Source organism: Somniosus microcephalus, chromosome 19, assembly GCF_052327205.1.
Source record: "Somniosus microcephalus isolate GS21.2 chromosome 19, FLI_Smic_1.0, whole genome shotgun sequence".
NCBI classification, from domain to species: Eukaryota; Metazoa; Chordata; class Chondrichthyes; order Squaliformes; family Somniosidae; genus Somniosus; species Somniosus microcephalus.
In genome coordinates this window covers 44,516,117-44,542,385 of record NC_141005.1, presented here as the reverse complement: position 1 = coordinate 44,542,385, position 26,269 = coordinate 44,516,117, and the positions used below count along the sequence as shown (strand labels likewise).

Genomic DNA, 26,269 nt, shown 5'->3' with positions numbered 1-26,269 from the left:
AAGTAAATTTCAGTCGTTTGCTGACCGACTTGGAAAATGTTTCACAATGCTACCTTGTTTAAAGAAGCATTTAAAATTCTACGGCAAACCAATTTTTCTTCAAAAGCTAACTTGATATTTTTGATTTTGGAAATACAGGCACATGTTAAAGTATATATTGATATTGAATGTACTAGCATAATGCTGATGTATACTTCAATTTTTTAATTGATTTTAAAACATAGGAACAGGAGTAGGCCATTAAGCCCCTTGAGCCTGTTCTGCCAATTAGATCATAACTAATCTGTATCTTAACTCCATCTATATGCCTTGTTCTGTAACCCTGAATATCCTGGCCTAACAAAAATCTATAAATCTCAGTTTTGAAATTTTCAATTGACCTAGCCGCAATAGCTTTTTGGGGGAGAAAGTTCCAGAGTTCCACTACCCTTTGTGTGAAGAACTGCTTTCTGACACAACCTCTAAACAGCCTAGCTCTAATTTTAAGGTTACGCCCCCTTGTTCTAGACTCCCCAATCAGAGGAAATAGTCTTTCTCTCTCTACCCTATTAAATCCTTTAATCATCTTAAACACATCAATTAGATCACCCCTTAATCTTCTATATTCAAGGGACTACAAGCCTAGTTTATGCAACCTGCCCTCATAATTTAGCCCTTTTAAGTCCCGTATAATTTTGGTGAATCTGCATTGCACCCCCTCCAAGGCCAGTATATCCTTTGAGGTGCGGCGCCCGGAATTGAATGCAGTACTCCAGATGAGCTCTAACTAGATCTCTGTACAGCTTTAACATAACCTCCACCCCTTTGTATTCCAGCTCTCTTGAGATAAAAGCTAACATTCTATTAGCCTTTTTAATTATTTTTTGTACCTGTCCACTAGCTTTTAGTGATTTCTGCACTTGGACCCCTACATCTCTGCTCATCCACAGTTCCTAGCGTCTTGCCATTTAGAAAATAATCTGACCTATCTTGGATCCAAATCCAAAGTGGATGACCTCACACTTTCCTACATTTAAACTCCATCTGCCACAGTTTTGCCCATTCACTTAATCTATCAATGTCCTGTTGCAACATTCTGCTCTTATTTACTGTGCCACCTAACTTAGTGTCGTACCAAAGAAAAATTATTTTAAAAGCAAGAAATTGAAATAAATAATTGTAATTCACCAAATAGTTTTCATGATTCACTTACGCATCCTTTTTAAATAAACAATTTAACGTTGACACTGCTGCCTTCTGTTAATATTTGTTATAGACGTCTGCTTGCATCTGGATGATAAACTAGATCTTGCTGTATGCTTTTTTTAAGAATCCATTTGAGCATTTACCTTTCAAACACTCAAATAAAACAAAGCAAAATGTGTTTGGGCAGGAAGATGGGGTAAGAAACCTGCTTTGTGGTAGCTGAAAGAAACCTGCAAGTCTGCATTTTCTTTGAAGAAGACCTTGCTTAAAATTCAGTCCAGATAAATGAAGGATTTTTTTTTTCCTGCTTAACATTGTAGATGTTAACTTTTTAATGACTTTGGAAACTACAGAGTTTGTCCAGTGGATCACAACATGAAACTGTCCCAACTCCAGTTTAATGTTGACACACTTTTATTTTTAAAAAGTCAATGTTTCAGCTCCGGGGAAAGGGCGCGGGAGTGGGACTAGCTGAAGTGCTCTCGCCGAGAGCCAGCACAGACTCGACGGGCCGAATGGCCTACTTCTGTGCTGTAACCATTCTATGATTCTTTGAACTTGGATATGTGCTTCAAAGAGCATAAAACTATTTGGTGCATTGTAGGAACATTTGTGCCAATTTCTTTTTACAAGTATGAAAGTATGGCCTATTCTGCACTCCCGTGTGCAAAAGGAAATTGGTTGGTTTTATTAATTGAATATAAAAAAGGTATCCCTAACTCCGCATCCTAGATGCATCAATAGCTTGCCTAATATTGCTACTGACAAATAGTGTTAGCAGATTTATAGGGAAGGAGAAAGGCAAGAACTAATTTTAAAATATATTATAGAATTATTTGAATGTTTTACTTAGCAATTATTTAAACAAAACTGAATGAGAGACTTTAAAAAAAATTTTTTATTAGTCTCTTTCCTTCTTGACTATTAATAACCATTTAATTTTGGGATCACGGTTGTGTAGATTGAGAAACCAGGATGAATACTAATATTAAATCAGTTATTTGATAAACATGTATTTTTGTTAAACTAGAAGTACTTTTATGGTGTAGCTAAAGTAATTATATACATTGTATTTAATATTTTCTGTGCATTTTTTCTGCTTATCAAGGTGATGACGAATGTTAGTACTAGAGAATGGAGCTCTTCCCATTTTAAGCACCAAATATCAGCATGAACTAGTCCCAGTTCAGGTACAGCACAGCCAAGTGCAGAGTAAAGCTCCCTTGACTCTGTCCCCAATCTTAGAAGAGCACCACCAGTTGCACCAGTGTGATATTTTTTCCATTTCCCAAAACAGACAACCTGTGGCCTCTGAGTGAGGTTACCAATTAGTTTGTGCTGAATTGATACTTGTGCAAATTAATTTCACATAGGATTGCACCTCTGTAATCTGAATTGGATTTGAACCCAGGTCCCAGAGGTTGAAAACCAGCATCTAATCTGCTATGCCACTCAGTTCCCTCAATTTCATTATAAATCCCCCTCTGTGAATGGTGGATCTTACTGTCAGCTACCATATTTCCTCATTTATCTGTCCTCCACACAAATTAGAATGGGCCCAGCGACAAGATTAATTTAAATATAAGTATGTCTTGGGTATGCTTATGATTTTGCTAAATTATAGTACTATTCAAAAGTATACTTTACAACCCAATTAACATGGCTCTAAATCAATTATAATAATAATGTTAGCCAAGCCAACAGAAACTTTGGTCATATCATAGGAACATAATTAGGCAATTCAGACCCTTGAGCCTGCTCTGTCATTCAATTAGATCGTGGCTGATCTGCTCCTCAACTTAACTTTCCTGCCTTTGCTCCATATCCCTTGATACCCTTATCTAACAAAATTCTATCTGTCTCAGTCTTGAAAGCTCCAATTGTCCTAGCATCCACAGCCTTTTGGGGTAGTGGAGATGGGAGCAGGCAAACTTTTCACCATATTTATTAATGACATGGATGAAGGAATAGAGAGTTGTATATCCAAGTTTACAAGTTGCGGATTTCTACTACCCTTTGTGTGGAAAAAGTGCTTCCTGATTTTGCTCCTGAATGGCCTAGCTGGAGGAGATTCCAGAGATAGGGAGGGGTAAGGTCCTGGAGGGATTTGAAAACAAGGGTGAGAATGTTGAAATCGAGGCGTTGCTTAACCGGGAGCCAGTGTAGGTCAGTGAGTACAGGTGTGATGGGTGAACGGGACTTGGTGCGAGTTAGGACACGGGCAGCCAAGTTTTGGATGACCTCAAGTTTACGTAGGGTAGAACGTGGGAGGCCAGCCAGGAGTGCGTTCGAATAGTCCCGTCTAGACCTCACTTACCACATTGAACTCCATTTGCCATAGTTTTGCCTGTTCCCATCTCCACTACTTACTGACCCTTCCTAACTTAGTGTCATTTGTAAACTTGGATATACGACTCCCTATTCCTTCATCCATGTCATTAACAAATAATGATGAAAAGTTGAGGCTCCAAAACAGTTCCTTGGGGAACACCATTTGTCACATCTTTTGACTTCCGTGCACTTCGTTTAATATTTCATCTTTTGTACTCTTATGTTCATAACTATTAAGTTATGAGCTTTCATTTTAGGCAAATGTATGTGTAGAGCAGAGCGGTAACAAATAGGTTACAAATGTATGTGTATGGTGGGTGTTATTTTAAGTGCTAAATGTGGCATTGGCCATTGTTATTCCTATTCTGGAAATGTGCTGAATAACTGGATACACTTTTAAGGAAATTTTAAACTGCAGCAAAATAATTAATGCCATCTTGCTCTGAGAAGCAGAATAGCAGCGATAACACCTTTACAGATTAGTATCGGTGTTCTGTTTCTAACATCTTTCTGTCTGGCAATAGGTTACCAAAGACGAGATCATTTGACAACTTAACAACTGTTTGTGATAACCCTGGGCCCACAGCAAATAGACGCTCCAGTGATCCAAGCCTAAATGAGAAATGGCAGGAACATCGCAAGTCATTGGAACTTAACAGTGTTGGAATAGGGGGAATGATGGATGGGAATGGACTAGATGATTCCTTCAACAGTGAAGCACTGGAATTAGGAAAGCTGGGAAAGAACCCATTAGGAGCTGAACTTTCTGTTGCTGCTGGCGTTGGGGAAGGTCAAATGGAGAATATTTTACAAGAAGCCTCTAAAGAGGATAGTGGGTTGGAGGAACAATCGAAGGATGTAACAGAACTAAAACGAGAAGTAAATATTTTAAGTAGTGAAAGTGAGCTTGACAGTGGCCTGAATAATCAGTTGGTAACTTTTGTCACAGACTCTTCAGAAACATTAGCAATTAATGAAATGAAAAGTACTGAGCCTATTTCTGGCGATATTACAAGTTCAGAAGAGGAGACCCAGGATGGGTTCTTAGAGTCCATTAACCACATTCAAATGTTACCTGCTAGAGATGTTGGTTTCAGAAATGTTGCTATTGATAGTCCATCAAGTTATACAAAACCATGTACTACAGCAGAGGATTTTATTAACCCAAACATTGAACCAGAAAGTCACTATACTACACCACAACCTTGCTTACCACATTTAACTGCTCCAGACAAGCTGGAGGAGAAGATATCTACTTTGGAAAGCTCTACTGAAACTTTAACGGAAGATGGAGCAAAGCAGGAAGTGCCACAAACCTACTCTAATAATAAACTTTATTTGAATACCAGGACCAATGGTATCATGGTATCTGCTGCAGACTCTGAAAATAGTTTTTCTCAATTTTTGCCTGAAAGCCAGGATATGGTAGTGAAACCAAGATCTGCAACTGATCTACATAGGACTTCAGATAAAAGCGTTCAGAGTACACAGCCTCCTCCTTGTGCCTTGTCGTTAAGTGAATGTAAAGATGGATTTGTTCCTAACGGAGAAGTCAATAGTGAAAATACAGTAATAGAAAAAGCAGCAGACTTTGGGAGTGGCACTCAAAGAAATATCACCGCTAATGGACTCTGTATAAATGGAGATGAGATGAGGGGGAAAATGGTGTTAAGTAGACAAGTTTCTGCAGCTAGTTGCAGCTCTTTACAGTTTCCATCTGGCCATTTTAGAAACCCCCAATCCAAGTGGCCACATTACTACACTGGAAGACAGCAGCCAGTAACAAGCCCAGATCAACCTACACGAAGCCACTTGGATGACGATGGGCTGGCCACGTACAATGACATTATCCAACAGCGACTTCGTCAGATAGAGGCAGGGCATCAACAGGAGGTAGAAACTTTGAAAAAACAGGTACAAGAACTGTGGAGCAGGCTGGAGTGCCAGCATTTTAGCAATTCATCTCTGCGTTTTAATGGAGATTTTAGTGATGAAGTGGTAAGTATAGGAAATTTCAGTTTTCTTACATTGTGAAAGTTGACTGTACCATTTTTTTAGCATATAACTTGCAGTTCATTTGTAACCAAATTGTCAGATCTTTGGTTTTCAATGTACAGTAATCTGATAGATGGGGTTCAATGTTGATAGTTTCTTAGCAACTATTCTACCTCAGCCGTATATTCTTAATTATAACACTGGGCATTGTTGCTTTTACACTGTGTGGCTGTAGTACTGGTCAAACTGGGCGATGCCTGGATCATAAGAGTCTATTGAGAGTCTTCACACTTTCAGTTGCTCTCTGTGAGTGATCTATTGGTGCAACAAAGGATATCATGATATTAGATCTTTCTATATTCATTTGGTTTCACTCTTATGTACTTGATTGTAGCCAGGGCATCTCTAGTAATGGCTTTTCTTACCACCCACCCCTGTACCATTAACTCTGGAATCCCCCAAGGGTTTACTTTTGGCCCCGACCTTTTCCATCTCCTTACTTATCCTTGGCAGCATCGTCCGCATACATGGGTTGGGCTTCTACATGTATGCACCGGACACCCAGCTCTACCTTTAGACCATTGCTTTTGAACCCTTCACTGCCTCTATCTTATTAGACTACATGTCAACATCCAGTCTTGGATGAGCCGCACATTTCTCCAGCTAAAGATTAAGAGCAGAGCCATCATCTTCAGCTCCCACTACAAACTCTACTCTTGCCACCGAATCTATCCCTCTCCCCAACTATTGTCTGGTTAAACCAGACTGTTTGCAAACTCGGTTACTGCCTACTTCGACCTGTGTAACATTGCCCACCTCTGCCCCTACCTCAGCATATCTGCTGCTGAAACCCTCATCCATGGCTTTGTCCTCTCCAGACTAAACTATTCCAATGCTCTCCTGGCCAGCCTTCCATTCTCCGCCCTCTGTAAACTTGAACTCACCCAATACGCTGCTACCCGTATCCTGTCCTGCTCACACTTCAACTCTGCCCTTCCTAGTCCGCATTGGCTCCTGGTTCCCCAACACCTCAGATTTAAAATTATCAATGGTTTTAAATCCCTCATGGCCTCTCCCCTCCCTATCTCTGTAACCTCCTCCAACCTTACAAACCCCAAACTTTCCGTTCCTCTGTCTGGCCTCTTGCGCACCCCTTTCACCCACCATCAGCGGCAATGCCTTCTACTGCCTAAATCCTTTACTCTAGAATTACCTCCCTACTGCCTAAATCCTTTACTCTAGAATTACCTCCCTACTGCCTAAATCCTTTACTCTAGAATTACCTCCCTACTGCCTAAATCCTTTACTCTAGAATTACCTCCCTACTGCCTAAATCCTTTACTCTAGAATTACCTCCCTACTGCCTAAATCCTTTACTCTAGAATTACCTCCCTACTGCCTAAATCCTTTACTCCTAGAATTACCTCCCTACTGCCTAAATCCTTTACTCCTAGAATTACCTCCCTACTGCCTAAATCCTTTACTCTAGAATTACCTCCCTACTGCCTAAATCCTTTACTCCTAGAATTACCTCCCTACTGCCTAAATCCTTTACTCTAGAATTACCTCCCTACTGCCTAAATCCTTTACTCTAGAATTACCTCCCTACTGCCTGAATCCTTTACTCCTAGAATTACCTCCCTGCTGCCTAAATCCTTTACTCTAGAATTACCTCCCTACTGCCTAAATCCTTTACTCCTAGAATTACCTCCCTGCTGCCTAAATCCTTTACTCTAGAATTACCTCCCTACTGCCTAAATCCTTTACTCCTAGAATTACCTCCCTACTGCCTAAATCCTTTACTCCTAGAATTACCTCCCTACTGCCTAAATCCTTTACTCCTAGAATTACCTCCCTACTGCCTAAATCCTTTACTCCTAGAATTACCTCCCTACTGCCTAAATCCTTTACTCTAGAATTACCTCCCTACTGCCTAAATCCTTTACTCCTAGAATTACCTCCCTACTGCCTAAATCCTTTACTCCTAGAATTACCTCCCTACTGCCTAAATCCTTTACTCCTAGAATTACCTCCCTACTGCCTAAATCCTTTACTCCTAGAATTACCTCCCTACTGCCTAAATCCTTTACTCCTAGAATTACCTCCCTACTGCCTAAATCCTTTACTCTAGAATTACCTCCCTACTGCCTGAATCCTTTACTCCTAGAATTACCTCCCTACTGCCTAAATCCTTTACTCCTAGAATTACCTCCCTACTGCCTAAATCCTTTACTCTAGAATTACCTCCCTACTGCCTAAATCCTTTACTCTAGAATTACCTCCCTACTGCCTAAATCCTTTACTCTAGAATTACCTCCCTACTGCCTAAATCCTTTACTCCTAGAATTACCTCCCTACTGCCTAAATCCTTTACTCTAGAATTACCTCCCTACTGCCTAAATCCTTTACTCCTAGAATTACCTCCCTACTGCCTAAACCCTTTACTCTAGAATTACCTCCCTACTGCCTAAATCCTTTACTCTAGAATTACCTCCCTACTGCCTAAATCCTTTACTCTAGAATTACCTCCCTACTGCCTAAATCCTTTACTCTAGAATTACCTCCCTACTGCCTAAATCCTTTACTCCTAGAATTACCTCCCTACTGCCTAAATCCTTTACTCTAGAATTACCTCCCTACTGCCTAAATCCTTTACTCCTAGAATTACCTCCCTACTGCCTAAATCCTTTACTCTAGAATTACCTCCCTACTGCCTGAATCCTTTACTCCTAGAATTACCTCCCTACTGCCTAAATCCTTTACTCTAGAATTACCTCCCTACTGCCTAAACCCTTTACTCTAGAATTACCTCCCTACTGCCTAAATCCTTTACTCTAGAATTACCTCCCTACTGCCTAAATCCTTTACTCTAGAATTACCTCCCTACTGCCTAAACCCTTTACTCTAGAATTACCTCCCTACTGCCTAAATCCTTTACTCCTAGAATTACCTCCCTACTGCCTAAATCCTTTACTCTAGAATTACCTCCCTACTGCCTAAATCCTTTACTCTAGAATTACCTCCCTACTGCCTAAATCTTTTACTCTAGAATTACCTCCCATTAATTCTTTTACCTCTCTACCTCCGTCTCCTCCTTTTAAGACTCTCCTTAAAACCCATCAGTTTGACCAAGCTTTTGGTTCCCCCTCCTAATATCTCCTCCTTTGGCTCAGCGTCCTTTTTCTGATCACGCCTTTCAAGCGTCTTGGGGCGTTTTTCTACGTTCAAGGTGCTGTATAAATGCAAGTTGTTATGATACAATTTTGACATGAGAATGATGTAACAACTAGTGATGATCCAAATAGAGCAACAGAAAAAGGATCAAGCAATGTATGTACTATAATTAAAATTTTGCGGTCTGAACGTTTTTTAAAAAGTTGCAATTGTTTTTTTTAAAAAAACACAATCACTCCCTAATATTGTGAACATCACCATTTTGAAACCAAGAATTAAAACAACTGGGCTTTCCCAATATGTAACAGTACAAAACTGCTGGAAACTACTACACGGTAAATATTCCAACGTGATTCAAACTAGAAATATTTTTGCTCTTAATACAGTTAGATTTTTTTTTAATGCTCAAAATTTGACACCGGTTATTCATTGGATGTTAATATAAATGGCTACAGAACCTACTTTTTTAATAATGTGCATTATCAGGCATTTGATCCAGTAATTTAGTTCAAAAAATGTGGTTCTAAGCTTAACTTTTCAAACAGCGACGAACTGAATTAAAATTGGTCACCATTTCTAACATTATACAAAGGGCGGTGGAGGGCTCAACACCAAGTGCAGAGTATTGGAATCCTACTGTGAATGCCTCCCCAAATGGAATTATTTCGGGTCATTGGAATTTCACCATTAAACAGGCTGAAGGCCCAATGTCTTTTTTTATTTACTTGCTCCTGCCTGCTTTCAGTTTTGTAAAATCAGCTATAACTCATCCCATTGGAATAAATGGAAAATGCAAATTTACAAAAAGCAAATGTTTCAGTATATGCTGTGTTTTAAATGTTTCTACTGTAGTTTTAATTGTATTTTATGGTGACATTTTGATTGGATTATTTAAAAATGGGTGCATTAAGTATTATAATTACTTTGATCACGGGTAATTAAAAAAGAATTACTGCAAATTTTAACTGATATGTCCACCTGACATTTTTTACTGGAGGTGCAGTAGGAATCTCTTCATATTATTTTGTACAATACTTTGGAGCAATCTACCGTGGGTATGTAATAGTATATATGTGTACAGACATTATGAAATTGTACTGAATAAAACAAATAACTTGTTACATTTGGCATAAACTTAGTATTGGAAAGTTAAGTTTTCAGAATGGATGTTTATTGTTTGGTCATATAGTGATGTACCATCTTCATATTGTACAATTGAGGTATACACAATTTTTTAACAGGCCACAGAATATAAATAATTGTACTAGAAATTAGTGTTTACACTTTGCATCATTTAAGTATTATGTAACTACAGATCAATGACCAGTTCAGTAAGAGCTTCTGTTGCACATCATTGCTGGTGAGTGATGAGAGAACCTGCTTCAGTTCCCTTGCTGCTAATGGGTTATCTCATTAAGTGATTGGAATGCCTGATGTCTCACTCAAAGACTTCAAAAGATTGAGCTCATCAGTTCAATGACATGCCTAGGCAAACTTTTGAAATTCCTGTGGCATGATTAGGAAACAAATTGGTTTGGAACCAGGTTTTCAGCCAATCCAAGGACATTTTGGGTAATCGGAGTCCCATCTTCAGAATGGATGATGGGAGACTTAAAGGCTCAGAAAAGCAATAGTTTCAGTATTTTGGAAGGAGGGTGGCAATATGGAAAAATGATCATAGGGGCACTCAGAATGCAGATAAACATAGGGACAGCAAAGAGAGAGTGGATTGGGGGAATGAAAATAGGCAAGGAGTAGTTTAAAACATTTATTTATTTGAATTTTTACTTAATTTTAGGACTCATTTTAAGGCTAGTTTAAGCATCAGTCGAGCAAACTCTAATATTACGGTACTAAAACCTCATCCATGCTTTTGTTACCTCCAGACTCGATTATTCCAATGCTCTCCTGACCAGCCTCTCACCTTCCACTCTGCGTAAACTTCAGATCATGCAAAACTCTGCTCCCCATATCCTAACTCACACCAAGTTCCGTTCATCCATCACCCCTATGCTCGTTGACCTACATTGGCTCCCGGTCCAGCAACGCCTTGAATTTTAAAGTTCTCATCCTAATGTTCAAATGCCTCCATGGCCTCGCCCCTCCCTATCTATGTAACCTCCTCTTGTGTATCCCCGATTTCCATTGCCCCATCATTGGAGGCTGTGCCTTCAGCTGCTTAGACCCTAAGCTCTGGAATTCCCTCCCTAAACCCCTCTGCCTCTCTACTTCTCTCCTCCTTTAAGACACTCCTTAAAACCTACCTCTTTGACCAAGCTTTTCGTCATCTGCCCTAATTTCTCCTTATGTGGCTCGGTGCCAAATTTTGTTTTAGAACGATCCTGTGAAGCACCTTGGGACGTTTTACTACGCTAAAGGCGCTATATAAATACAAGTTGTTTTTTACTGTCTGTTATCTTTTAAAAGTGATATATAGAGATGATTTCTTGGCAGTAAAATCTTCGGGATCAGATTACCTTATAACTGCACAGCTTTTATTCTTAAGATCCAAATTCCAAATTGGGATTGTTTGGTACTCGCTCCTGGGCTTCCACTACTCTCTCTCTCTCTTTAATTGGCTTTTGTCTCGGTCTTGCTTTTCTGTTTGAACCTTCTAATTCCTGAAACAGCTGTCAGTAAGTACCATGTTCCTTTTGGCATACCTGACAATGAGAAATCTTTTCATCCCATGTCTATACCAAGTTAACCATGTGTGGACATTGGCAGGAACACGATTGTATTCGGTTGAATGCCTTCATCGTCCTCTCTGTACAGGCTCACACATTAAGGATGCTCACTTGGGTGAGGTACTGAAGGGCAGCAGTACTCCAACAATGAATCAAATCCTTCATGAGAAAAGAACAGAAGGGTTGAAAATCGTGTTTTTAAAAAAAAGAGAGGAAAAAAGACAAGTTACAAATTCAAACTTAAAAGTACACACATGCGTATGTAAAGAACAAGCTTTTTGTTTTTTGGAAAAAAAATTACTGCATATACAGATATCTGCCAATGCCCTCAAGTAATCATTGGTATTGAGATGCATGCTATCGATCCAACTGCCTTCTAATCAGCTTGGCTCCAGCAAGAGACAGCACCTTCAGGAGAGAAGTGGAGAAATTTGGAGGTGGGGGGAATCGTTTCTTTGTGGCATGCTACCACATTTAATGTTCCTAACAATGGTCTTCGTAATGTGTAATCTGATTAAAGGCTAAAAATCCATTGGCATAACATTTCTTTAAACTTTTATATTTGCAAAATAGTATATAAATCCAGGAATTATTTTGGAAATAATTAGCATAAAATGCTTATGATCGTTACTTAATGTCCACAGGTAATATTTTTTCTGATTGGGAATGTTTTTTCACTCAGAGGGGAAGTCTTAGGTAACAATCACTGAAGCATTATTTCAAATTCATTACTTGAAAGGTCAGTACTGAGAAGGTAGCTTTGATACGTTGCCCTTATAATCTAGTACCCTTGTGATTGTTATTTACATCCTTTCTTATAATGTACAGCACCAGACCTACTTGGAGGTTATTCGTACACCACAAATTGATGTTTATATTTGTTATTAGATGTGATGGAATCTAAATACAGTTTCACCTGTTGACTCATTGGTGATATTTTAGTACCTGATTTGCAATCACTGCTTCAAAAAAGCCTTGGTGTGGAAATGCCGGTGTTGCACTGGGGTGGACAAATGTAAGAAGTCACACAACACCAGGTTATAGTCCAACAGTTTTATTTGAAATCACAAGCTTTCGGAGCGCTGCTCCTTCGTCAGGTGAAGTGGAGAGATGCATAAAGACACAGCTTATGTAGTCAGAGAATAATGCCAGATGATTACAGGTAATCTTTCTAACTGCCATTTATCACACCTCGGCAGAGAGATAATCACAGCAATCACAGGTGTGAATGGTGTCCAAACAGGTCAGTCAGGAAAATATTACATCAAAGAACAATGAGGTGGGGTCACAAGGGGTCAAATGTTGCAGATGCTGGGGTCTGTATGAAAAACAAAAAACAGACAAAAAAACATTTTTTGCTGGAAATCACAGCAGGTCCGGCTGCATCTGTGTAGAGAGAACCAGCCAACAACGACTCGAGTCTGGATGACCCTACGTCAGGTGGGGTTACATGTAGTGTGACATGAACCCAAGATCCTGGTTGAGGCCGTCCTCATGAGTGCGGAACTTGGCTATCAGTTTCTGCTCTACGATTTTGCGTTCTGTGTCTCGAAGGCCGCTTTGGAGAATGCTTACCCAAAGATCGGAGGCTGAATGTCCCTGACTGCTGAAGTGTTCCCTGACTGGGAGGGAACACTCCTGCCTGACGATTGTTGCGCAGTGTCTGTTCATCCGTTGTCGCAGTGTCTGCATGGTCTCGCCGATGTACCGTGCTCCGGGGCATCCTTTCCTGCAACGTATGAGGTAGACAACGTTGGCTGAGTCACATGAGTATGTACCATGTACCTGGTGGGTGGTGTCCTCACGTGTGATGATGGTATCTGTGTTGATGATCTGGCATGTCTTGCAGAGGTTGCCGTGGCAGGGTTGTGTGGCGTCGTGGTCACTGTTCCCCTGAAAGCTGGGTAATTTGCTGCGAACGATGGTCTGTTTGAGGTTAGGCGGCTGTTTGAAGGCGAGTAGTGGAGGCGTGGGGATGGCCTTAGCGAGGTGTTCGTCATCATCGATGACATGTTGAAGGCTGCGAAGAACATGGCGTAGTTTCTCCGCTCCGGGGAAGTATTGGACGACGAAGGGTACTCTGTTGGTTGTGTCCCGTGTTTGTCTTCTGAGGAGGTCTATGCGATTTTTTTGCTGTGGCCCGTCTGAACTGTCGATCGACGAGTCGAGCGTCATATCCCGTTCTTACGAGGGCGTCTTTCAGCGTCTGTAGGTGTCCATCACGTTCCTCCTCGTCTGAGGAACAATCGCCAGGCAGGAGTGTTCCCTCCCAGTCGGGGAACACTTCAGCAGTCAAGGACATTCAGCCTCCGATCTTCGGGTAAGCATTTTCCAAGGCGGCCTTCGAGACACACAACGCAAATTGTAGAGCAGAAACTGATAGCCAAGTTCCGCACTCGAGGACGGCCTCAACCGGGATCTTGGGTTCATGTCACGCTACATGTAACCCCACCTGACGTAGGGTCATCCAGACTCGAGTCGTCGTTGGCTGGTTCTCTCTACACAGATGCGGATGGATCTGCTGTGATTTCCAGCAAAACAAATGTTTTTTTGTCTTTTTTGTTTTTCATACAGACCCCAGCATCTGCAACATTTGACCCCTTGTGACCCCACCTCATTGTTCTTTGATGTAATGTTTTCCTGACTGACCTGTTTGGACACCAGTCACACCTTTGATTGCTGTGATTATCTCTCTGCTGAGGTGTGATAAATGGCAGTTAGAAAGATTACCTGTAATCATCTGGCATTATTCTCTGACTATATAAGCTGTCTTTATGCATCTCTCCACTTCACCTGACGAAGGAGCAGTGCTCCGAAAGCTTGTGATTTCAAATAAAACTGTTGGACTATAACCTGGTGTTGTGTGACTTCTTACATCAAAAAAGCCTGGTGGCTTAGTGAGTAAATGTGTTGTCATGTAGCATTGAACTATGCAGACTTGAAGGTTCAAACCCTGATCAGTGCAGACTCAGGTGATCTCGATCAAGGAGATAGGGATGCTACTGTTGTCTGTCTTATGTGCTGGAGACGGAAACAAAATCTGTCAGGTTTCCTACTCCTTGTTGTTATGCAGTGATCCCTGTTGGAAAGTGCATATATGTGTGGACATCTGATGAGGGTAGGATCAAGCTTGGCTGTGATGACCTCTACTGCCAAATATCCTGCCAGAACTTCCTATCCAACTTACAGATGTGGAATAGCCACGGACAAGGCAGACGGAACTGTAACACAGCACGTCACCATCTTCAGAAAGGAGTAATAGGAAAAAAGTGAAGGAAAGGAAATGATGTTTGAGTTCTGTATGAAATTAGTTTACTCACAATTCTATTTATTAAGACATATGACAATACTGAGCAAACTGCTGGAACAGAATACTAAAGTTAAAGTGGTTTTAAATGTCAAAAGGTTGAGCATCTAAATAACAAATGACACAAATTACAACTTAAGCCGGAATTTTCAGGCGTCCGTGTGGGCGCAATTGGAGGCGGGTCGGGAGGGAAATTTGAAATACCTTGGAGTGGGTCGGGAACCCGCTGTCATCCCGCCCCCACGCACCTTTCCCTCTGGCACGTTTGTCAGCGCGGCAGTGACCCGAATGGCAGAGGTACTTTAGATGATTATTAGGTACTTGTCAGACCCGTAAACCTCTCTTTAACCCTAACTTTCAAATATCCCTGGATGACCACAGGAATCACGCAGCTCGGGAACCATGTCTGTGAACCTGAGGCAGAAGTTGAGTGGCCATTGATCCAGCTCATTATTGTACTTTTCATATTGTGCACTAAAAACTCCCACCTGACACCTGGTCACTTTCCTAAGGCAGAGGTCATTGTCAGCACAGATTTAGCTTCCTAGAGGTTGCAAATTTTTTAAGCAAAGTTGGGATCCACTGTCACCTCATAGGTTCTACCAATCACACTATTGACAGCTTGCTTTTGTCATCTCTACTTGACCTGCCATCTATTGCATAAGCATGGGTGCCATTTATACTGTCTCACCTTGGTCCTCAGAATCGGACCACGATGAGCCCCAGCACCAACAACAACAACACCACCAACCTTCTCCTCAACCACCTGATGCTGCACAGGACAGAGGGCATCACCGTGCCAGAGGCGATACCCCAACACAGGGTATACAAGCAGAGGATGAGCTTCCTCAACTTGACGGAGCAGCATTGCCAAAGGAGGCTCAGGCTATCGCGCCAGGTCATCGCAGCCCAGAGGAGCGGGTGGATAAGCCTGTCAAAGTCACCAGCGCCCTCAGCTTCTTCGCCTCAGGCTCCTTCCAGGGATCTGCAGCAGACATTGGCGGCATCTCGCAGTCGGCCGCCCACCGATGCATCACACATGCCCTCTTTGACAAATCAGCCAATTATATCAACTTTGCCACTGATGAAGCCGGTGTTACTGAGCGGGCGCTGGCCTTTGCCGCTCTGGCTGGCTTCCCATGGGTGCAGGGCATCATCGACTGCACACATGTGGCCATCAGGGCACCCCATCATCACCCAGGAGTCTTTGTCAACCGCAAGGGCTTCCACTCCCTCAATGTGCAGCTGGTCTGCAACCATAGTAAGATCATCATGCAGGTGTGCACCAAATTCTCTGGCAGCTGCCATGACTCTTTCGTCCTGCGCCAGCCCACCCTCCCTCAGCTCTTCACTCTTTCAAGAAGACTTTCCGGCTGGCTGTTTGGAGATGAGGGCTATCCACTGAAGACCTGGCCCACGACACCCCTGAGGCTGAGGAGAGATATAATGAAAGCCATATTTCCACCAGATGTGTCATAGAGCAGACAATAGGCATGCTGAAAATGCGCTTCAGATACCTCGACAGATCTGGAGCAGCCGTTCAATACGTACCAGCCAGGGTCTCCAGAATCATCGTGGTCTGCTGCGCCCCGTACAACATAGTGCAGCGGCAAGGATTAGCGCTGCATGAGGAGCGAGGCTTTGAGCGTACAGCCTCTTCAGAGGAGGAGCATCAGCTGGAAGACGAGGAGAAGGAGCTGGAGGAACCTGCGGTCCAGATCCCACCAGCACCCGAGCACATTGCTGCCCGGGAGGTCAGGGATGGCCTCATCATGGCCAGATTTACTTAACTTCAGGCATTACACCCTTATGGCTGCCACATGCTGCACCAGGTTTACACCACCCCACAGCAACACCATAAAGTATCCCTACAATGACCAAGTCATTCCTTTTACACTGACCACCGTTGCTGGAGGTAACGTTATGGCCTAGAAATTCAGTGGGCTGCGCCACCCGTTAGTGCCTTAAGAGGGCGCTAAGTGGGCCGGAAGCCACTGGCCACACCTCCCGCTAAATTTAGCGGGACGCTAATGGCAGCGCTAGCCATTAGCACTGCGCCGCTACCGATGACATCATTGGTGTGCGCAGCGCCCCGCTACTGCCCCGATCGCGAAATTTAGTAGGGCCCCCTGCTTTAACGCCGGTCGCAATTTGCGACCGGCTCGGGGGGCCTACCTGCAGCGGTTGAGGTGCGGGGCGGCCGTTTTTTTTTGCTGGCCGCCGTCACCGGCCTCCTGAGTTCCCGCCCCCACCCCCCCGCGGAGTGCCAGCTGTGTCCCAAGAGCCCGGCACTTCTCCTCGGTGCTGGGCTCTTTTGCCGGCACTCGCGATCATCGACTGCACTGCAGCAGGCCCCTCCCCTTTAAGAAGGGGAGGAAGGCCTGCAGTACCGCAGCGCGCCGTGGCGCTGCGGCACGTTGCGCTGCGATCTTCAGCTGCAGCGCCCCAAGAGGGATGCGGGGCACCTCGAGTAGCGCCGTGCTTCCCTCTGGGGCGCTCAAAGTGGATTTGCGGCAGGCGGCCGCGACTACTTCCGGGGCGGTACTTCCGGCGCTCTGGCAATGCCACTAAATTTCTAGGCCTATGTCTCACCAGTCACTCCAATTCACTTAGCCACATCCAAAGTTGCACACAAATGTGTCCATGACCGGAAAGTGGGGAAAATAAAGTTTTATCTGTGACATCCCAGTAATGGAAATTTTACACACACATTTATTTAAACACCCAAGTGGCTACCCTTGTGCATCTACTTGTCTGGGATGCTGACTGGGGGGGGCAATGGGGGGGGAAGTGTGAGCGCTTTGAGAGGAGCCCCCACTTAGGAACATAGAACATAGAAGATAGGAGCAGGAGTAGGCCATTCGGCCCTTCGAGCCTGTTCCACCATTTAATGAGATCATGGCTGATCATCCAAATTCAGTACCCGGTCCCTGCTTTCTCCCCATATCCCTTGATCCCTTTAGCCTTAAGAAATATTTAATGAATTGGCCTCAACTACCTTGTGTGGTAGAGAATTCCACAGGTTCACCACACTCTGGGTGAAGAAATTCCTCCTCATCTCAGTCCTAAATGGCTTACCTCTTATCCTTCGACTGTGACCCCTGGTTCTGGACTCCCCCGCCATTGGGAACATCCTTCCTGCATCTAGTCTGTCTAGTCCTGTTAGAATTTTATAAGTTTCAATGAGATCCCCTCTTGTTCTTCTAAACTCTAGAGAATATAAGCCTAATCGAACCAATCTCTCTTCATACATCATTCCTGACATCCCAGGTATCAGTCTGGTGAATCTTCGCTGCACTCTCTCCATGGCAAGAACATCCTTCCTTAGATAAGGCGACCAAAACTGCACACAATGCTCAAGGTGTGGTCTCACCAAGGTCCTGTACAACTGCAGCAAGACATCCTTGCTCCTGTACTCAAATCCTCTCGCTATGAAGGCCAACATACCATTTGCCTTCTTAACCGCCTGCTGCACCTGCATGCTTACCTTCAGCAACTGGTGCACAAGGACACCCAGATCTCGTTGCACTTCCCCTTCTCCCAATCTACTGCTGTTCAGATAATAATCTGTCTTCCTGTTTTTGCCACTTCCCTGTCCCCTCTCACCATCATCCCTCTCATGGGCCACCCACACTTCCCTGCTAGCAAAGAGCTGGAGAGTACCTTACTGCACATCAGTGGGACCATGAGGACCCACGTCTCCTTTGACATCCCTCCTAGACACGAGGTTTGAGTGCCTGCCATTTATTCTCCATAGAGACCATGTGCTCCTGTGAGTGGCGCATTAGCTGCTCCATGCAGGTGGCCATCCTATCCATGGAATAGCCTACAGTCACCATTGCATGCGACAAAGTAGTGCTCACATTGGAGATGGACTCCTCCATTCTCTGCACATTTGCAGACATCGTGGTCGCAAAACCTGTCCGAGCCCCCTGCACTTCTTTCTGCACCTCCAGGATCGCCCTCTTTCTGGATGGTCCCCGAGGTTCGGCGTCTGCATGGAGCTGAGCAGAGCTGGGAGTGTCCTGTGCCCTCTGACGAGGAGTCTCTATTGCTGTCCCTATCTTCACCATCTGCTCTTGCTCACTTGCGTTGTGAGACACCAGGTGACGATGCTACTCTGTCTCGTGTGGCACCCACGGAGGTGTGCATATCTGCGCTGGTGCTGGGTGCGTTTGTGTCTGGTGACAGTGTGTCCTCAGAGGCTGGAGGTTCCTCTGAGGAGTCCTCTTCCTCCTGGACAGTGGAGGGGTGGGGAGGGTGCTCTTGATGAACCTGTGGGAGAGTAAAGAGATGAGTTAGATATGTCATAACATATGGTACAGATACCATTAGTCACATGATGAACATTCACTGGCTACTGACATCAGAAATGTGAGGGTATATATATATAAAATCAGGAAAGGATGAACAGGCTGGGTCTCTTTTTCTCTTGAAAAAAGGCTGAGGGGTGACCTAATAGAGGCCTTTAAAATTATTGAAGGTTTTGATAGAGTGGATACAGAGAGAGTGTTTCCACTTGTGGGGAAGAGCATAACTAGAGGCCATCAATATAAGATAGTCACCAAGAAATCCAATCGGGAATTCAGAAGAAACTTCTTTACCCAGAGAGTGGTGAGACTGTGGAGCTCACTACCACAGGGAGTGGTTGAAGCAAATAGTATAGATGCATTTAAGGGGAGGCTGAACAAGCATACGAGGGAGAAGGGAATAGACGGTTATGCTGATAGATTTAGATGAGGAAAGACTGGAGGAGGCTCGAGTGGAGCATAAACGCCGGCATGGACTGGTTGGACCGAATGGCCTGTTTCTGTGCCATATATCCTATGTAATCAGTCCCCATATGAGTGAGTGCTGTATGCCATGTGGCTGTATGAGATGTAATTGTGTCACCAGGTTGCTGAGATATCCCCCTCTCTCTGTCTCCCACCTCCAGCTGCTCGGCAACTCCTGACACTTCCAGGGCGACCTCCTCTGCTTCTGTTAAGGTTGCCAATGATGGAGGGCCAGCTCCGGTTCTCTCCCTCTTATTATGGGCTCTCATCCTGCAAGGAGGCAAAGAAGAAAAGGTTGAGTAAGAGTGATGGAATGAGTGCAAGGAATGAATAGGTTACATCTTTAGAGGGTAACTATGATGCAGTGGAGTTTCACTGCCAAGTGGCCTCCTTGTATGTTAGTTGCTATAATTGCATTAGGATGAGGGTGAGTGTGAGGGGTGGTTAGTCAGATGGGGATGTGATGATGTAAATAAAGAGCGAGGGATGGGTGGATGTGCAAGGTATGTTGGTGTGAGGAATGATGTGCAGGAGTAGGGTTGGGAAGGCAGAGTGATGGGGATGTGATGAGAGGCACAGCAGAATGAAGTTGAGTGTGACTTTGCACTCACCTTTCCTGATCTAATGAGATCATTGAAATGTTTCTGGCACTGCACCCAGGTCCTCCTGACAACATCCTTGATGTTGACCTCCTCTGCTATTTGGAGCCAGGCTCCTTTGGTCTGTTGGGGAGGTCTCTTCCACCGATCGGAAAGGAAGAGGACCTCCCTGCCTATTCTCACTCCCTCCACAATCATATAGAGGGAGTCATCTGAGAACCTAGATGCAGCCCTCTGTCTCTGTGGAGTCATGTTTGCTAGTCTTTCCAACACTCCAATGGTCCCGTGCAGTGCCTGCACAATCCTAGATGAACCTTCAAATGCAATGTGGCCATGGCTCCTTTTAAATATCCCGACTGAAAACGCATCATCGATGGCATCATCAGACCCGCACCATTTAATAGGGCCGGGTAACACACAGGGCTGCCTTAATGGGCGCCATTAAGGGAAAGTCGATCTCGGGAGCGGGATGATATGAAGAATGGGGTCGCGACCCGCCATGCCGACTGCCATCACCTGACCTGCCCAGGTACAGAAAATTCCGGCCCTAGACTTTTACTTTATAGTACAGTTCTTTGGTGGAGTAAGATCCTATGTCATAGTTTGATGTTTATACACCATTTGTTTATTCAAACTTTCTGACTGTTTTCATAAGCAGACCATGTACATGAAAAGAAACTGATTCGGTGACTGAAAGTCAGTCAAATTTCTCTGAACAGCTATTTTAGATTTTAACATTGAGCAGAATCCATCTTGCATTTATACAGGACAAACCAAATTATATTCAACTACCTTGAAGTGAAATATATCAGCCAGTCATTATCAACACTAAGTAACAAAAGCAAATTTATGTTCGACAAACCGTAACAAATTTTGTTTAAAAAAAAACTCCAGATACATTTGTTCGCTGTTATCGGATGTGTGATTTCACACACAAAGGACAAAATATCCTGCAGACTTGATGCACCATGTGGTCTGTTTCTCTGCTCGTTTAACATTCTTTGAATCTATGAATTCATGCTATTCTAAGAGAGTTACCTAACTTAATTAATCATTGATTGTGAAGAATGCTACTGATTGATATTCAAAGGTCTGAATTCTATTAATTTTGTTTCTGCAAAATAAAGTAATGTGATTCCCTTTATCAAGAACACATAGTAATAAAATACATGCACATAGTTTGTGTAAATCTATTAGTGTTTTAGAAAATTATCTATCTCACATTTTAGTATTATGAATGTACGTTTATGGTGCTTGGGTGTAAATATTAGATATTTTTTGTAGATTTAGATTATACAATGCCATTGTTGTGTTTTTTGTTCTGTAATTAGACCTCTATCCCAGACTCTGAGAGCAATATGGATCAGAATTGTTTATCCCGCTGTAGCACAGAAATATTCTCCGAGACCAGCTGGGAGCAAGTGGAAAAACAGGACACAGAGGTGAGAAATACAACTTCAACAAGAAATGGAAACTGTCCAAAATTTTAAAATACAAATCCATATCAAAAGATTCTGTTGTATAAGAAATTATTTGAGGAAGAAAGAATGTGCACAGTGAGTCTTTTCATTAGATTCAGAACAAATCCAAATCTTGCACAAATTGATGGTTAGATATAGGTGGAGGACAAAATAAATGAGGGAAATTTCAGATGTGAACTTTTTCAGGATGAGGTGCTGTAGGTAATATTAGTAATCTAGCCTATTAAAAATATTAAGAGTTTGAGAACTGTTACAGAGGATAAAGAAGAAAGAATAGACTGCACAAGAGAATGAGAGTGGTCAAGAAACCGATGAAACAGTGAATTCAGGAAAAGGTGAAAAAGGCCAGGGACAGCTTTTTGCAACAGAAGAATTCCAGCTTAAATGAAGACGACACAGGATACAGAAGTCAGAATTTTAGGACAATTGTGAAATTAATTTGGTTTCAAAGTTTACTAAGATCATCAACTGTACCAAATTAATTCTTGGTCTATTCACAAAATCTGCACTGAAGTCGCAACATAGAAGTGGGTGAGAGAACTTGGATGTGTACCTGAAGTAAAGCTGTTAGCCCCATTCGTGCACTGGATGAATTTTAACTGGGGTAACATTTACGTTCAGACTGACGTTTGTGGTGTCAGGCGTTCTTGGAAAAAGAAATGATGTCAGTGCATTTAAGCTTCATCTAATTGAATTGCACTGGGAACATCACAATGGTAGGTCTTTAGCTTGGTCATTATTACTGAGGTATCATGAGTAACTTGCCATTCTTATTAACTTATTGCTCTTGATGTAATGCACTCCCCCATGACACGATTATAACACACTCTCTTATCAAAGCTGGACGTTTGGGTGGCAATCTTGATCAACGGCCTCTTGTAATTATCGTGAAAGCTTCTTTGTAAACTCAGTTTGTACTGTATTTGAACCTAATAATGGGATATTCAACATAGTATGTACATTGATGCAACTCAGTAGGCACTCAGGTCCCAAGGACCATTTCAGAATGAGGATAGCGTACACTAGCACATATCTCTTGGGATGTTTACATTTTAAATGTGATGTGAGCAGGGCTGTTGGAAAATAATAAGGAAGTTATTTAAAGGGAAAACGCAACCTTATATTAAAGTTTATGGCGTAAATCGCCCCTGTTTCTGCATCTGCCTGCATTGGATCACCTATGCATAGTGAATCAAGGAGAATTGGGCAGAGAGGATCACGCACTGTAAGAGAGCGTGCCTAACTTTCTGAAATAACAGCAGAAAATGCTGGAAATACTCAGCAGGCCAGGCAGCATCTGTGGAGAGAGAAACAGAGTTAGTGTTTCAGGTCTAGGACCCTTCATCAGAACTGGAAAAAGCTGGAGATGTAACATATTAAGCAGGTGCAGAGATGGGGGGGGCGGGGGTTAGGAGGGGAGGAAGGAATTGAAAGAACATCCTGTACTTTTGTAAGAGGCAGGAAAGATAAAATGTTGCAAATGGGAGTGGCAAAAAATCATACAGCATGAAAAATGGGGGCAGGAATTATTATCTGAAGTTGTGGAACTCGATGTATGATTTTTCTCTCTCCACGGATGCTGCCTGGCCTGCTGAGTATTTCCAGCATTTTCTGATGTTACTTCAGATTTCCAGCATCCGCAGTATTTTGCTATTCTATTAGTGCCTAACTCTCTGTCTGGCCTCTGTGCACCACCCACTCCCTCCGCCCCACCATTGGTGGCCGTGCCTTCAGCCATCCAAGCCCTAAGCTGTGGAATTCACTCCTTAAACCTCTGCATCTCATTCCTTTTATGACTTTACTTTAAAACCTACCTCTTTGACCAAGCTTTTAGTCGCCCATCCTAATGGCTCCTGCTTTGGTTTGGTGACCGTTTTTGTGATTAAGTTTCTGTAAAGCGCCTTAGGACGTTTTCCTACGTTAAAGGCACTACATAAACATAAGTACGTTAACTTAAATGAATTGGTCCTCCCTGCCTGATTTTCATTTCATTCCCAGATGATCTGATGTACCAATGTGCAGGATCAAGGAAGTTTGTCCCAGTATCTCTCGGAAGTTTACTCAAAACAGAATCTTATGCCATATGTTCTAAATTACATACTGCTGTGTTGTGAATTCCAACTGTATTAGTCTGTATGAGGCGGAGCAGAAGTTTCTAGTACAGTCTGTAATGGTCCCCAGTGATGTCATTGCTCTATGCTGCCTGGAATTTTACATTATCTGTTGTAAATTAAGTTCTGTTTTTAGCTTTTTTTCCCTTTTGAGCATCCTAAATGCTCTTCCCTTGCCTTTTCCTTTTGTATTACTAAAGATATTTGGCTCCTTTCTCCCTGTTTTTTATGCTTTTCTAATCAACTCTGTCTTTAATTGGGTTGTTATTTTTGCAGGGAAAGTTCTTGATTAACATTCTGGTTTCCTAGTTGGAAACTTGTATATCAGCACCAAACAACATCCGCCTCATATGGTCATATAATTTTTGACCATTACCTAGATGTGTGAAGAAGGAGAAGCAATATTAGAAGATCAGTTTTTCCACAACACAGCAGTTTGTAATTCATAATAAAGGACAGTGAATTGTGTTACTAGAAGACTAAAATGCATTTACAAAACTTGAAAATTTAGGGTGGTATCTTTTTCAAAAACTGCTGCTTTCTTGGTTTCACACTTTCTCTTCCTAGGTAACTCGATGGTATCCCGATCATTTGGCTCCGCAGTGCTATGGCTGTGAAAGTCGATTTTGGCTGGCGAGCAGAAAGCATCACTGCAGGTACTATGCACAAAAAATTGACCACATTTAGCTAAATGGTTTTCTTTTGTTGAGTCTTGTCATCACATGATGTGCTAGTTATTTTGTAATGTTATATAAACATGAATGTGACTATAATATTGAGAAAATGGCTACAAATACGCTCACTTATTTTATATATATATATATTGGAAAGATCCACTGTATTGACACCAATTAAAAATACTGGTTACCAAAGATTGTGCAATTGCGACATTTATGACCAGCATGTGTTTTTTGTGGCCAGTTATAATTTGAAGGGGAATTGAAATCCTACATTAAAAATGTATATTTCAGTAGTTTACCATGGATATAATACTCTGCCAAGTGGTTTGAACCTTCTTACACTGTAGAGAAATTAAACTTGTAACTGCACATTTGGGAAATTATGTTGTTGGTCCTTCATCCAGTTCATTATCATCAATGCCTGCAGATTTCCACAGGATGTTTTTACCGGTCAAAAATAGCACAAGTACAGTAGTAACAAAGGTTTTCCCCTAGAATGATATTTCTCAAACTGAGCATGATTTTCTTGCTGAGGTCCTGTATATCAAAGGGATTTACAAGATCTGATCAGAATGCACATCCCCAGCAGCTACAAAACTGCCCACTCAGAGAAGCTAGCACCCAAAAGCCCAGCACTATCATAACTTTTCTCTTTAAACCAGTGACAGATTTAAGGGAAATGCGGCCACAGGGAAATTCCAGGCTTTCAGAAGTGTGTATTTTTTTTGAATAACGCTCTTGGCTCAAGCTCTTCACACAAATCCAGTAATATAGAAATAAAAGTCATGAATAACTTTATTATTGTGTATATATTTATTAACACTGGAAAAAGTCAGTGATTTTTAAAATGCTTACTTCCTTCCCCTCGTTTTAACTTATTTACAGTACTTTTAACTCTAACTCACACCAACTTTCTAATATACTTTTATTCTCTCAAATATCATTTTAAAACACTTCTTTCTGTGCCTCAAAGGTCCCATTGTCCATTTTGAAGGCAAGAACAACTTTGGATAAATTGCCCCCACGACCACCCCCCCCCCCCCCCCCCCCAACCCCGCCAAAAAAAAACAGGCTCTAAAATATCTTTCAGCCAATTGAGTGCCAGATTTGTAAAGGTTGATATGACCATGTCACAAACTTTGAGCAGGTCAATCTTTGATATGTCGAAGACCTGCACCTACAGGACAAGTTATTTCGTCCACACTGCTGACTGTGAGACGACATAGCTCATCTGTGATGAAGTAATGGTCAATACTCTTCCATATTTGAAGAGAAGGTATTTTGTGGTGCTTTCCATCCATCCTGTCTGTGAAAAATAATTCGTCACTTTGAAATTCTTCAAGGTTTTAATCAAATATTGCAAGTGTCCTCCCCTCAACAGACGATAGGTTTTGTTTTAAGATTGTATTTCCTGTGAATTATTTAGGAATTGTTCCAGCACAATCCAAGAACTGAACATAGGATACTGACAAACAAAAAATCCAATTTTTGAAAATGAACCCTTATTCACAGTACCATCAATGTTGTCTCTCTTTGCATCAAGTCGTGGATAGGCCAGAATTTCCTCCCAATTAAATATCGGGAAGACCAAAACATTCATATTAAGCCCTTGCCAAAAACTCTGTACTCTTGCTACTACTGACTCCCTTTCCCTCCCTGACCATTTACTTGGGCTGCACCACAAGGTCCATAAGCTCAGTGTCCTGCTTGATGCAGAGCAGAATTTCAAACCCCATATCCTCACCAACACCCAGACTGCTTACTTCCATTTCTGCAATATTGTTAATAATATTACCCTCCAACTCACTCCCACCCCAGCCAAAACCGTAGTTCCTGCTTTTGTCACCTTCAGACCTGATTTCTGTGACACCTTCTTTGCTTGCCTCCAAAACTTCACTTTCCATACAAGTTATCCAAAATTCCACTGCTGCATCTCATCTCACA

The 26,269-nt window shown here is 42.4% G+C and overlaps 1 protein-coding gene across 16 annotated transcripts in view; it reads left to right on the top strand.

Moving 5' to 3' along the window:
* mtmr3 (myotubularin related protein 3) overlaps positions 1 to 26,269 on the top strand; it is a 128,453-nt gene that overhangs the window by 95,946 nt on the left and 6,238 nt on the right. For 15 of the 16 annotated variants that reach the window (XR_015072327.1, XM_085961704.1, XM_085961698.1 and 12 more), the window contains 3 exons: positions 4,041 to 5,514; positions 21,385 to 21,495; positions 24,213 to 24,301. Coding sequence is in view for 15 of the 16 variants with exons in the window: in XM_085961704.1 (XP_085817830.1) it covers positions 4,041 to 5,514; positions 21,385 to 21,495; positions 24,213 to 24,301 (1,674 nt within the window). In the remaining variant the exon portion in view is untranslated. Of the gene's footprint in view, positions 1 to 4,040; positions 5,515 to 21,384; positions 21,496 to 21,790; positions 22,250 to 24,212; positions 24,302 to 26,269 lie in introns of those variants that run through there. The other variant, XM_085961712.1, reaches the window with a different exon arrangement.